A 14,285-nucleotide genomic window follows, 5' to 3' on the forward strand; every position below is an offset into this window, starting at 1 on the left:
GGGAAGGATGCCAGTTCGCAGCTGAACCATGTATAAATTATGCTACAAGACGCGTCTCAAGCAGAAGAATAGCCTATGAATGGCGCTTTTCATATTCACCGAAATGGATATGGAAAAAACAGCGACATGTCTGCGCGCAAAATAAACGAATAACGCTCTTTTGTTTATTCATTTGTAATCCAAAACCATTGACGTGGCACATGCAGATGGGCCAACGACGCCAAAAATGCTTTTAGAAAACAATGAAACACTGGAACTTCAGAAAGATGAGGGGCACAAGTTACACCATCATTAAAAGGGGAGTTGGTTGAGGGGCGGCCATCTGGAGACCTCTACATTACGCGTGCAGGACGCGTGGATCCCATGGGGCTCCAAGGTCCCCTAGCTGAAAATATTTGACAGCCCGATCATGGGTTAAACGTCTTTTTGGTTTTCATGCAGATAAAAAAGTCTAAAGGAAAGTATAACATACAACAGGCGTGCGTATGCAAACATTGCTTTTTGCATAGTCACGTCCTATAATTTAAAACAAACAAATGTACGTCGATTATATGCTTGAAAACAAGCACTATACGCTAAATCAATGTTTGTTGAATGATCACATATTGGCTTGCATGGCAACTTAGCGGTCTGCGGGGGGACGCGTGCGCTCAACCCCTCCCTATGAACGCCAGCGGTATAGCTACAGGTGTAAGACCCACGTCATCATAAGAGAGAAAGAGAGAAGCTATTGTTTATCACAATTTACAGACAGATGTTACGTTTAAACGGCGTGGCTTGGGAATCTGTCTGTTTTATTTAAATTATGAATGCTTATCCCGCCCTAAACTGGATCCCAATCCCGTGTCATTACGCGTCACCAGCTTCTCTCTTCTTCTCATTTACATGTTTTTTTTTGCAACCATCTATGTTAAAGAACAATAGAAAAAGTATTGTCAATAAGATATAACGTTAAATAATATATGTAAATTGTTCCTAAACAGTTTCATGCTTTTATTCCGTTACAACAGTGAAAAAGACGCGTAAAAGACGCATTAACATGTTGAAAGTTTGGGTAAATTAGTCAAATAATAAATATCAATAAACTAAGGTAGTTTAAATATATAATAGCAAACATGCCAAATGTCTCAGTCTAAATATAACATGATGGAGGAACGAGCAAAAATTAAATTACAGCATGGTAGACTATATCGGATATAAACCAATATATGTTGGTTTATACATATTGATTTTCAAACTGAGATTATGTGTGGAATATAATTTATACACGCTACAGACGCGTCCTTTTGTTCAACAGTCTAAAGTTATTTGATCAGAGGAGTTGTCTGAGGCGTGGGGGCGTTCCCATGACGCGCCGGTCAGGAATATAAATCCCGCGCGTGTCCTCGATCCAGCATACGATCTTCCCACAGCAACCTCAACATGACTCCCAACGCCACTGCTGTATCTACTCTGTCTTATGCGCCCCGCACCGTGGCCATGAGAAAGGAGGCAAACGAACTGAGAAAAACCTTAAAACCCTTACTGGAAAAGAAACGACGAGCGCGCATCAACGAGAGCCTCGACCGATTAAAAGCTCTCATTCTCCCGCTCACAGGCAAAGATGTAAGTTTTGTTAACGCACCAAACGCATTATATTTGGATAGTCTGTCTTCAACGTGAAGTGCTGATGTGTTACGTTGTTCTTTTTCTTACGGTTGCCTGTTATCTATTTCAGAATTGCCGTTATTCTAAACTTGAGAAAGCTGATATTTTGGAGATGACCGTTCGATTCCTGACTGATATTCAGTCCACTCCGTCTAAAGGTTAGTTTTCCTCAGATTGGCTAAATTTTCCATTTCAACTCATATTATTTTCGTCTGATATAAATAGTTTCAAAGTAAACTAAACTCTATGCCTATTTATTGTTTGCTTGCAGATGGTGGCGTTAGTTTTAAAGAGGGGTACACAACCTGCATACAGCGCGTTTCAGCTCGCCTACCGCAAACCAACCTCGACACAGAAACGCGCCATCGCATCAACGAGTTCATCCAGCGTTCGACGATGCCCAAGACACCAGCCTGCCAGAACTGCTCTGCACAGAGCTCCAAAATGATGTCACAAATCCAGCAAAAACTTCTGAATTTGAAATCTAGAAGCTTAAGAATCGTAAACCCCAAAAAACGCTGCAACGCTGCTATTCTCAGTCAACAGCCTGTGTCACTGATCACCGATGCCGAAGTCTGGAGACCTTGGTAGATCTAGGCTACCATTCAAATGACTGTTATGATCTTATAATATAAGGCTTTCAGAATTGTAGGCTACATATCTGCAACCTATGTCTCTTTTACAATTTAGGCTACTTGATGAATAGGAGTCATCAAATAACAAGTATTGTATACTTGTTTTCCCCCAGTCCAGTGTATAGTAATGGGACAGACCCATTAGTTTTGTTTTCATAAAGATCCTGCGCGTGACCTGTACCTAGCGTAGTTAGATTTATTCCCCATTGGGGGTTAAATCGTCGGTAGCTCTTGAAAATGCCTTGTAAAACCCCGAGGGTTATTAATTGTAAAACATTTGCACCTCACACTCCAGTGTCCTGAGTTGGTGCGGATTATTTAATTGTAAGCACTATGTGTTGTTCACTGAAATCTCTTTTTTGGGGGATGTGCTATGTATTTAGACTAGCCTACTTGTTTATACATTTGTTGTGCTACACACTTTATAATAAAAAATGCGGCATACACAGCTGGTTTCTCTTGCATCATTCTTTCTTAACAAATTATGTTTTATTAACAAATTTCGGGAGGAGCACGTTCAGATAATTAACACGGATGGAGAGAACTCAGCAATCAATAAGAGGTGTAGCTATAGATTCCAGACAGCACGCCAAATAGGCTACGAATTAAACTTTACTCCCTCTAAATCTATGTAGGGCTAATGCCGTGCGTACACCAAAGGATTTTCACAGTCCCAGACTAAAGACCGGCAGTCTTTAGGAATCTTACTGGAGTCTCGGCGCGCTCCCCTCGTCTCGATCGTTAAATGTGAGGTTATAATCTGCAGTCGGCGACCCGATTTATGCCAGTCTTTCTCTAGTCTTTCATTTCAAACATGTTTGATATTATCGCAAGTCTTTAGTCTGAGACTAAAAACTGTGAACCCAAGTCTTTAGATGTGAGCTGATCTTATAAAGTCTTTTCTAAATCTTTTCAAAGTCTTTTTATACTATTTAACTATTATAAATATAAATTGCACGATAAATACAAAGCGTGCTATAGAGAAGCATTTAATGAGATCGGGTTGGCTAAATGAAGAAATGCAAACAAACAGTGACAGCTGCTTAACTGCGTCCTCTTTATGAACGCTTGCAGGAAAACTTGGTCTCTGCTGCCACCTTTCGGTGGTCTAGTTCAACTGTAAAAAAAGAAAAGAAAAGAGCATGTGTAAAACATTTACTATTGATACTCATTTAAAAAATGTATTAACATGTTGGTAAACCTAAAGTCTAGAATGTATAAACGGTTGATATTTTTTAACATAAAAACGTTTCTTTGCTTTATAGAGAACAACAGGGACAGTTTAAGCTATCCTATCTCCACATGTGTAACCTACTTCCGCTAATAAAAGAAAGTAAACTTTCTAAAGCAGTTTATGAATCGATAAACGATTCGCGCCCCGTACTTAAGCTAAATGATCAACAACAGTTTGATTACCATCATGTCTTATAGGCTACCACTGCAGTGGAAGAAGCTGGCCAATCGATTTACCCTTCAAACCTGCAGCTCTCGCTCCGCCTGACTCAGTCTATTTCATTACGACACACGTACTCGGGGTTAAAGACGAGCATCGACACAAGCTCATATAATGTCTATTTCAAATGCACAAGCGACATCATCCATCCAGATATGCAGGTAAGACGCTTTTATGTAGCTCTAACCTTTTATTTAGTGGCTCAATTCATGGATCTCAATTTTAGCTACGTTCGATAAAGCGGCCCAATAATCCGTCTGCTCCACAAATAGAATAAGATCGTTTTCGGAGATCACTAACACGTTTTACAGAGAACGAAATACGAGGACGTTTCTTTTTTTTATTGCATGTGACTGAAAACAAGTTTCGGATGCTGGAGCATTTTTTTCCTCACACCGTTTCATGCCGGGAACATCGTATGTCGCATGTGATGACCTCAACAGTGATGCTGACGTAGAGCCCTAACTGAAGCACAAGGTTATCTAGGTGGCCAAGAAAGAAAATGTATATTCAAGAGATATACGGGACTTGAATAGCGTGGCATATTAAGATTAAGCTATGATGATAGTTCTAGAGAAGCGGATCATGAAATAAACTGGTGAATAGAAAGTAGAAATGAAATCGAAAAGGCTGTTATGCGGGATATTTTCATAGCATAGCCCAAATGTTGGCGCTCGTGTGTTTATCCCATTGTTTCAATCATGATTAAATGTTTAAAAAGCCTGTATGTGGATAGCCGATAGCGCGGTAAAAGATATTATACTTCTAGTAATTCAATGCTCAAGCGCGACTGCCCTCTCGTGCTTGTAAGTGGTACGCTACAGCCTGCACCCATCATGTGCAAAGTTTAAGAGATTTTGACGGTGTGTCGTTATCTGTTTTCACTTGTCACGCTCGCACAAACGGCAGTTTGTGTGGATTTGCTAATCTACATGTTACTAGCTAATGATGCTATGAGACACAAACAACTCCAGCACCTGTGGAAACAAAACTGGGGGGCCAGAAAGCCGAATTCTACATCGAGGTTTGTTCTCCGGTAGTTTTATTTTTTGTCGTACTGGAAAACATGCGAATGCTAAAACGTATAATCGTATAATTCTGCTTATTCCAAACTTGATTTACAGATGAAAATCCGTGTTGGTAATCTCTATAACATAACTTTAATCCAAACGACTGTGATTGGTTAATCCTGATCAACGCCGAGAAAATGAACAAGTATCATGTGACAACAACAGTAGCAGTGGCCTGGACAGTAACAATGACACTGATACTTTAATACGGTAGTCATTGAATTGTTTAGTTTCGCATAGTACAATTGTACAGATATTTAGAATAGAAGATATTTTGATCAGTAATTCTTTTTAACGTTTCCACTTCTTCAAATCTGACTCAATAGTTGTCCGGCTGAGTTTTATTTATCATTTGAACTGCCAATTTTCCCATAAGCTTATGTGGTGAAAGAAAGCTTAGACTGAAGGATAATTTTGTATTTTCAGAGTGCATTAGCAATAAGCAAGTTTTGTCCTTCCAGATTGTCAGTGTAAATAGTTTTTGCTTGTGGATGCATTTCACGACGAGAACCTGTTAGACTTCTATGGCTGGCTTCTAATAGGCCTACAGACTTTTACACAAAACCTCTTTTGACAGTCCATACAACTATTTGGAGCAGTTTAGTCCAAAATATCTTAAGAGACAATCGCTTTATATGATGACCAGATTGAATTTAGGGTTTTAGTAGCATATAAACATTGAGCTTCTGTTTATGTTTGCTGATCAATCGCACTTGAGTGATACATACAAATGTCATTGGTTCTTATGGATGATCAAACGTGTTGTGTAACACGAGAACTTTGGTTCTCGCACACGTCAGTTAAACATGCTTGACTTTCTGTTTACCATAACTGGGCTCTATACCATTAATGGTAGTTGAACAAACATACAGGATTAGTTTCAAAACCAGACAAAAGGTTTTAGTTGACAACCAATTCAATCATGCTTCGTTTGTATCATAACACTGATCATCAACTTTCTCTGTCAACTCAGGCTTTGATCCTGAGGTCATGGAGCGCATGCACATGAAAGTATGACATCAGCAGCGAACAGCCAATCTTTGAAACAGAAAAAAACTGCAATTCATTTCTGGCTAGATGAAGAGATTAAATAATATGATGTACATAAATTAATTGACCGAGCATTAAGAAAATATCTTGCTTGGCTGCGTTTACATGGACCCTGATTTGAATTTAATCGGATTGATGGCTCAATCGTACTGAAAATGTACATGTACCTTAATCGATCCGATTGAGTTTGTTCCAAATTAAATTCGATCAGATTGAAAAGGGTGGTTTTATTTCCCTTCTAATCTGATCGAGAGCATGTACACACTTCATCGGACTGACCCCCGCCCCCTGTATTGTTGTTCCTAAAAATGTGTATTTCAATTTATATTTCTTTATTACTAAGTTTACAGAGTAAATCATCATAATTGTGTGTGACATATGGTTTAAACAGTTATAATATAGTTCATTTTCCTTCACTGCATTTTGCTATAACACAGTCAGTATAACCAAACACATTATATTCACATGCAAATGTTGCGCAGATACCACATTTACTCAGAGGTGACCAAATTTACTTAGCAGCCAGGGTGAATCACTTTGTTTTGTTAGATCCATTTTGTTAGTGCTTAACAAATCAGGTAATTTTGTTACTGTGTAAAAAAGGCAATATGCTACATTTTATTGAGCCTGGCATTTTGTTTCTGAGAGAGATCAGACGCTTTTGTCATTATCCTCATATTCCAAGGTAGGATATTTGCGGTTTTGATTTTTGTTTCGCAAGACACAATTAAAGTATCAGTGATGGGGAAAAACAACTGGAACCAAATTACACTGTGTCTCTTTCAACCTGAAAGCAATGCAAAAAAGTTTTTGAGTGCGATGTGACCAATATAGTTAAGACAGTTGACAGTATGGTATAGACACAACAGCATGACACCAAAATAACTCGATCCTTGATACTTTTCATTACATTTGTACAAGTTCTCAATATCCAAAAGTGCAACAATTCTGGTAAAGTTGAGTGTAATCAATGGGTGAAGGAACAAGAGATCTAATTTTTCCTGTTAATGATAAACTGTTGTTTGATCAATCAGTCGACAGAAATCTGAACTTTCTCATTGTGGTTATTTTGGGAAATCCTGTATCTGTTGTTTAGATGGTTGGCATGAACACATTACAAATTGTAGTAAGCAAAATATTCAAAGTGGGTCCTTTTCACTACATTTTCCATGTCTGCTCTCTTATTGGGTTACTACCTGTTACCTCTCAAGAATGTATTCGGATCACAACTATCCCCAAAATCAAAAATATATAATATTTTTCCTAAAGAAAAGGAAGCCAATTGTTAGACCTTTATTTTTTATTTTTCTTTATTTTTGGATTGTGACACTTTAATGACAGTTTTTACCTTTTTACTTTATTGCGAACAAAAATAATGACATTTTCTAAATTGTAAAGTATTTTTTCATCATGGTAGTATTTGTTAATGTGTGTAAAGAACTTGAAAAATACTTCATTACTTGAGAACTCCATTTTGGATTTTTTCATGTCTGTCAAGTGCTATTGAAACATAATACTTTTACATTTAATCCTTTTACGCATGGTAAAAACACTTAATGCAATGATTTGTATGTATTACTTTTATACAACAGAGGCATTGCCAATATGATACAAGACACAGATGTTTTATAAACAATTATTAGTCATTATTATGAATAAAAATCAGAATAAATAATTATTGTACCAAGTAATATATTTTATTAGCGCAAATGTAGACTGTCTGCTGTTGCTAAACAATGTAGTAGCTTTGCACATAATAATAGAATGTGTCATCGTGTTTGTTTTACTACAGTGTAAAAATACAGAATCCTAACTAGCAGTTGAAAAATTTTGGGTAACAGGTTTAGAACTCGTATAATAGTTATTTTCATTTTAGTTAACATCTAGTCTGATCTAGAGCCTTGTACTGTAATATTCAGGACAACATTGTGAATGTGTCATTGTTAGTGAATTGATTGAAGACGCACAGAATTTGAATGAAGGTGGTGGGTGGAGTCTGAGTCAGTGTGGAGATGATGTCATGAATGAGTTGATGTGATGGAGGAAATGAAAGAAAGGATGTTACTATTGCTGAAAGTCACTGTTGTGTTGGGAACTTCTCAAGACTCTCTCGTCTAATTTTTAAGTCATGGCTTCTGTTTATGAGCTCAGCAGGTAGAGTTGACTAACAGACACATTATCATACTCTTCTAAACACACACTTTTTAATATTAATCCAGACATAAACACCCTCATGTTCTAACAGATTTTCAGCTTTGTTTTTTGTAATATTGTGTTTGACATGGATTTTTATGTTCAACAAAACAATTAAGTGAACTTGTCATAACTTTAGTTTGTTGTTTCATGGAGATTTATAAGAAGTTTAATGTGATAGGGTATGTTTTGGTATGACATGACTTGGCAGAATTTCTTCCCAAACTGGTTGTTGATGTTATCACGTCTGCTTTTGTTTCACTGTATGTTGTCATTTGTTGTGTCATTTGTACTCGAATGTCTTTTATTATGACACCAATACACACCTCCTACTGTATGTGACAGTCTATTTTTAGAGTAGTTATAAGTATATAATCCCTCTAAGAATCTATAAAATATATAGGATCAAATGTTGCATCTCCGACTGACAAACTGTTTGGAATGCGCAAAGACAGAAAATGAGTGATGTAAACAGCAAAAAGTTTCAATACGGCTAGATAACAGGGATGGGAACTCATATAAATATAATTATTGAGTCTAGTAATGCTTGTAGTCATTTACTGTATGAATCATTAGAGTCTTGAAGCCTGAGGACTGAGTCAGTGTGATCTATGTATTTCTAAGTTCCCTCCTGTTTACATGTGTGCAGCAGAAGATACATAAAAAGATAATGTATAATTTAATAATTATATTTAATAATATTGTCATATTAATATTTTTAATGGATAAAATTTGTGAGAACTTGAATTGTGACAGTAATTTATTCAAAAGTATACATCTACATGACATCAATAAATAAATCTCTATGAAGGCAAAAATGATATGTAAAGGTTTTAAAAAACATTTTTTTATAAATCTTTCAGGATCATGCGTCCTGATGATGCCAACATTGTTGGTAATGTTCATGGTGGCACTATCCTGAAGATGATTGAGGAAGCAGGATGCATCATTGGCACACGCCACTGCAATACTCAAAATGGGGTGAGTTCCTCTTCCTGATAACCTTTAGTCTTACAGTTCAACATTGGAACCACTATCTTTTATATATATATATATATATATAAAGTGTGATGTATTTTGTGCTTTTCTAGAACAGATGAGCATGGTAAAGATGTAACTGATGGACATTCTGATTTTGATAAGTGATAAGTGAAACTCACAAAGCCTCTCAAGAAATGAGTATATTTTGCTCCCATATCTGCTATGGCCATTTTAAGACCATCAATTTTTGATTTGCCTTTTATCGCACATATTCTCATTACATTAATGCAAAACAAGATCTTTCTCATTACTGTAATGTGAAAAAAATTTATATATTATTTACATAGTAAAGTATTAATACATCATTTTAGTATAAATGCTTAAATATATACTTAAATCTTTAAAATCTATAAAATGTGATGTTTTTTTCTTTCACCTTAAGGAATAGTTCACTTAAAAATGAAAATTCTGTCATCATTTACTCACCCTCAAGTTGTTTCAAACCTGTATGAATTTCTTTCTTCTGCTGAACACAAAGGAAGATATGTTGAAGAGTGTTGGTAACCAGACAGTTGATGTACCCCCATTGACTTCCATAGTAGGACAAAAAATACTATGGAAGTCAATGGGGTCCATCAACTGTTTGGTTGCCAAAACTCTTCAAAATATCTTCTTTTGTGATCAGCAAAATAAATAAATTCATAAGTAAATGATGACAGAATTTTCATTTTTAAGTGAACTATTTCTCTAAATCAAGCCTTTTGCTCAAAAATGGTCATTGTCTGCAGTAGCCAGTAGAGGTCACTACATATACTGCCATTCAAAAGTTTGGGGTCGGTAAGATCTTTAATGTTTTTAAAAGAAGTCTCTTCTGCTCACCAAGGCTGCATTTATTTGATTAAAAAGACAAAACAAACCCAGTAATATTGTGAAATATTTAAATGTAAAACAGCTGTTTTCTATGTTAATATATAGTGTAATTTATTCCTGTGATCAAAGCTGAATTTTCAGCATCAGTACTCCAGTCTTCAGTGCCACATGATCCTTCAGAAATCATTCTAATATGATGATTTGATGCTCAAGAAACATTTCTCATTATTAACAATGTTGAAAACAGTTGTGTACCATTTTTTATTTCAGGATTCTTTGATGAATAGAATTGTGTTATAGAACGTTCAAAAGAACAGCATTTATTTGAAATAGAATCTTTTGTAACATTAAACAGTACCGTTCAAAACTTTGGGGTCAGTAAAAATTTTGGGAAATAAATAAAATAAATAAAATAAATAAAATAAGTCAATACTGTTATTCATCAAGGAGGAATTAAATTGATCAAAAGTGACAGTAAAGACATTTATAATGTTACAAAAGATTTTATTTCAAATAAATGCTGTTGTTTTTAACTTTCTGTTCATCAAAGAATCGTAAAAAAAATGTTTTTTTCAACATTGATGAGAAATGTTTCTTGAGAATCAAATCATCATATTAGAATGATTTCTGAAGGATCATGTGACACTGAAGACTGGAGTAATGATGCTGAAAATTCAGAATAAATTACACTTTACTATATATTCACATAGAAAACAGCTGTTTTACATTGAAATATTTCACAATATTACTGGGTTTGTGTTGTATTTTTAATCAAATTAATGCAGCCTTGGTGAGCAGAAGAGACTTTTTAAAAACATTAAAAATCTTACCAACCCCAAACTTTTGAACGGCAGTGTACATGTAGCACAATATACACGCACAGTTCAAATGTATCTATTTATTTAGACACTGAGTTGTTGTATCCTGGTAGGAAAGTGCAAATAAATGACAATTTCCTTTGGCAAATAGGATCACTGTTTAGCTGCTTTGGCCCGGGTGGAGCGCACAGACTTCCTGTACCCAATGTTCATCGGTGAAGTAGCCCATGTCAGTGCTGAGATTACCTACACCTCCAAACACTCAGTCGAGGTGCAGATCAATGTTCTCTCAGAGAACATAGTCACAGGTCAGTGAAAGGTCATAAAGAATTGCTTGATGGAATAGTTCACACAAAAATGAAAGTTCTGTCATTTTACTGACGCTCCTGTTGTGGAACAAAAAATATGTTCATGTTTCATTCATTGATGGCATATAGTGAACAAAGGCTGTCCAGCTCTTAAAATAACAGAAACATTAAACAACTCATAGTTTTTTCAATAGTTTTCCATATATTAAATGCACTATATTTAAAGTCTTTAGAAATTATGTTATCGACTTATGTGTGGACCACACAAAGTTGTTATTCATTAAAAACTTTCCCCTGTGCCACAGGTCTCTTAGCGCATTCACAGTTTTTGCATTATCAAACCAAAATCGTGCCATTAAATATGATTGACATAAAACCTGGCATGATACATCTTCACATCTACTCATTTAATAATTAAGAAAAGTGTAAACACTGTAACTCTGAGGTGTTATGAAAACATTGTTCTTTTTAAGCAGCTGTAATGTCAACCTCTGGCTTTAAAAAAAAAAAATTATTTAAATTAAGAAGTATGTAGTCCTCACAATTACAATTAAAGTTAGTGTAACATAAATTACAATAGATTAAACTAAACAAGAATGCAAGACTAAAAACCTTAAAACCTTTATAGATACTGACACAAAATGCAATTAATTTTGTTTAAAGTGATAACTGTATGATAACATCTACATTGTACATGGACTAAATTAATCTAAAGATGGCATCAGCTTGCAAGAATATTTGAGATTCCATTGAAGCTAGTTAAAATAGGTGTTTTGACCTCATGTACATTACTTTTTCTGGGTTAAAGGTTATCTTTTATTATTCAAGAGTCCTGTGTCAAAGTTCAGTGTGGTTTGAGACACTGCCAAACGACAGTCAGCCCAGCATATCTCATTATATAAGTAATATGAGCTGCAAATGCAATTTCAGGTTGACTACGAAAGTAGCAATTTATTGCTCATTTCAAAAGAGCCAAACACCCTACTGTTGGAAATACTAGGTGCTTTGCCATATTCATGTGAGTAACATAGTTTATCACTGTTTATTGAAACAAATATTGCAAAAGCTGATTCTAGATAATTCCATCTCAAGAGGGAGCTATAGCTCAATAAACACTTTAACTAATCTGAATATAATGTGATGCTAATGTGAACTTTAGACACATATAGACAAATATGGTATTTTATAATAGAAAACCGACCTGATCCCCATGAAATTTATTTATTTGTCAGATAGTGTATCAAGGAAAAATAAAACATTATAAGAGAAGAAGAAACTGTTCGGCTAAAACAAAGGTGCTATCCCCAAGACACATATTTTTACCACAGTAACAGGGTTGTCATGAGGCAAAAAGTGATCCAGCTTGGTGTGGGCGAAGTACCCAGTTAGTAGTAGTGGAGGAAGTGACTGCGGAAGCTGCTACAAACAAGACAACTCTGGGCTCCCTCCGCTTAGGAGTCACCATATTTGATCACTTGCAATTGTAGCAGGGGCCAACGTAGGGAGGGCGCTAAGGCCCAACAACTAGGAATAGAATAATACAGCTTTAAGAGAACTGACTACGCCACTCTGACATGTCACAGAGAATGACTGAAACTAAATTCTAATTTAAGGCACACAGGTTTGTTGCAGTAGAAATGAACAGAGACATGAATACCATACAAAAAGGTTCTTTATTAATTCAAATTACATTAAAATTAACAGTGAGTGTACCATAATATGTTGTTTCACACGAAAAAGGAATCACAGTTAATCAACAATAATAAATCAACACAGAAAATAACAAAAATACAATGAAACAAACACTCTAAATATAAAAGATAAGGCTGAGGGCCAAAGGACAAGGAAAACAACCTCTCACTTCTGGAAAAAAAAAAAAAACTCTTGTCACTCACACAATATCTGTGGTCCTCACTGCACACAGTGCTCAACCCACCACCAGCACATTGAGGAAACAAGGTTCCTGCCTGAAGCCTTCAGCACCTAACAAAAGGAAAAATTCACGAATGCCCACACACATACACAATGAGAACACACAATTAACAAAAAGAGTAATTATTCTAAAGAGTACCCAAGTCTGCACAAGCAGACAAAAAACACAGTAATACATTAACTCATACAAACTCACAAATCAAAGAAAAAAATTACTAATATTCAAACAGCCAAAACAATCTTATAACTGAAATACTTAGGGAATAATACATTACATATCCCACTCACAGTAGTATCAAAACATGAAAAACTTAAAGAAACAAATTAGTACCATACATTATTGGTCAAATCCACACACAACCAATCATAAACAAAATCCTACTAAAAAAATACAAAAACAAGGCCCAACCACGGACCAAATGCAAAAAAAAAAAAAAAAGCTGACATAAAGTAAACGGAAAAAAACAACAACCCTTAAGTCACAGGACAACGGTCCTCAAACACACTTGATGCTGAACACAGGGCAGAAGGGAGAGATCCCAAACACATTTAAAGGAAACAAAATTATTAAACGACCGCACGAATGCCCAAAGTTATCACCCCAACAAGAAACGATTTGCCCGACCCTGAAATAATATTCCCTCTCTAGATTACACGCAGTGCCCATAACTTGCTAATAAAGACTTGACCGAGGAAATCGCCATTTCAGGAACGCACACAAAGAGGTGTGGAGCCAGTATCAAATCGCCCTCAAGTTAGTAGTGGAAAGGAGAACCCCTGGGTTGATCGAAAGTGACACGCCTCGACCGGAACGAAAAGAGGCTATTTATATAGTTGGTAAGCTCCTTCAATTAACCCAAAGCAAATTCTATTCAAAACATGGGAGCAGAGCATTGAGTCACACAATGAATTGAACAAAACCAGTAAAAGAACATGTCTGGGTCTTATATCACTCCAAAATCAAAAGAAAGTCAAGTCACCTTCATTTATGTTGCGCTTTTAACAATATAGATTGTTTCAAAGCAGCTTTACAGTGATAATAGGACATTTAAGTAACAGAGATTTTTTTTGGCTTTACAGCAGCTCTAGAATAAAGTTATTGTCCAGCTAAAGTTGGTCCAGCTGATTGATTCACTTCCGTTGCAAAGATCATTAGTTCCCTATCAGTCGATCACTCTCAGCGTACATCGTGACCGACAAATAGGAATCTCGCTAGAGAGGCCAATCTACTTCAAGTGAAACTACACAAGCCAATGCAATTTGGCGTGCAATCATTTGCATCAGCTGCTCAGCCTGGCAGCACGGGTACATATTGAGCAGCAGGTGCG

At 36.0% G+C, this 14,285-nt stretch overlaps 2 protein-coding genes across 7 annotated transcripts in view; both read left to right on the forward strand.

The window, feature by feature from the left end:
- Window positions 1-1,415: 1,415 nt before the first annotated feature.
- On the forward strand, window positions 1,416-2,666 carry hes2.2 (hes family bHLH transcription factor 2, tandem duplicate 2). The gene is made up of 3 exons (XM_077224597.1): window positions 1,416-1,605; window positions 1,718-1,805; window positions 1,919-2,666. The coding sequence occupies exons 1-3, from the start codon at window positions 1,423-1,425 to the stop codon at window positions 2,236-2,238; spliced, it is 591 nt and encodes a 196-aa protein (XP_077080712.1). The 5' UTR covers window positions 1,416-1,422; the 3' UTR covers window positions 2,239-2,666.
- A 940-nt stretch (window positions 2,667-3,606) lies between these two features.
- Window positions 3,607-14,285, forward strand: part of acot7 (acyl-CoA thioesterase 7) — a 213,957-nt gene continuing 203,278 nt past the window's right edge. For 2 of the 6 annotated variants that reach the window (XM_077224585.1, XM_077224586.1), the window contains exons 1-3: window positions 3,607-3,896; window positions 8,912-9,029; window positions 10,869-11,025. In XM_077224585.1, the coding sequence (XP_077080700.1) occupies window positions 3,850-3,896; window positions 8,912-9,029; window positions 10,869-11,025 (322 nt within the window). In that variant the 5' untranslated portion in view covers window positions 3,607-3,849. Of the gene's footprint in view, window positions 3,897-4,179; window positions 4,760-7,802; window positions 8,010-8,911; window positions 9,030-10,868; window positions 11,026-14,285 lie in introns of those variants that run through there. The other 4 variants (XM_077224584.1, XM_077224583.1, XM_077224587.1 and 1 more) reach the window with 4 other exon arrangements.

The sequence above is a fragment of the Siphateles boraxobius genome, unplaced genomic scaffold (genome assembly GCF_051911475.1).
Source record: "Siphateles boraxobius isolate OS27281-9 unplaced genomic scaffold, OSU_SipBor_1 9, whole genome shotgun sequence".
Taxonomy (NCBI): Eukaryota; Metazoa; Chordata; class Actinopteri; order Cypriniformes; family Leuciscidae; genus Siphateles; species Siphateles boraxobius.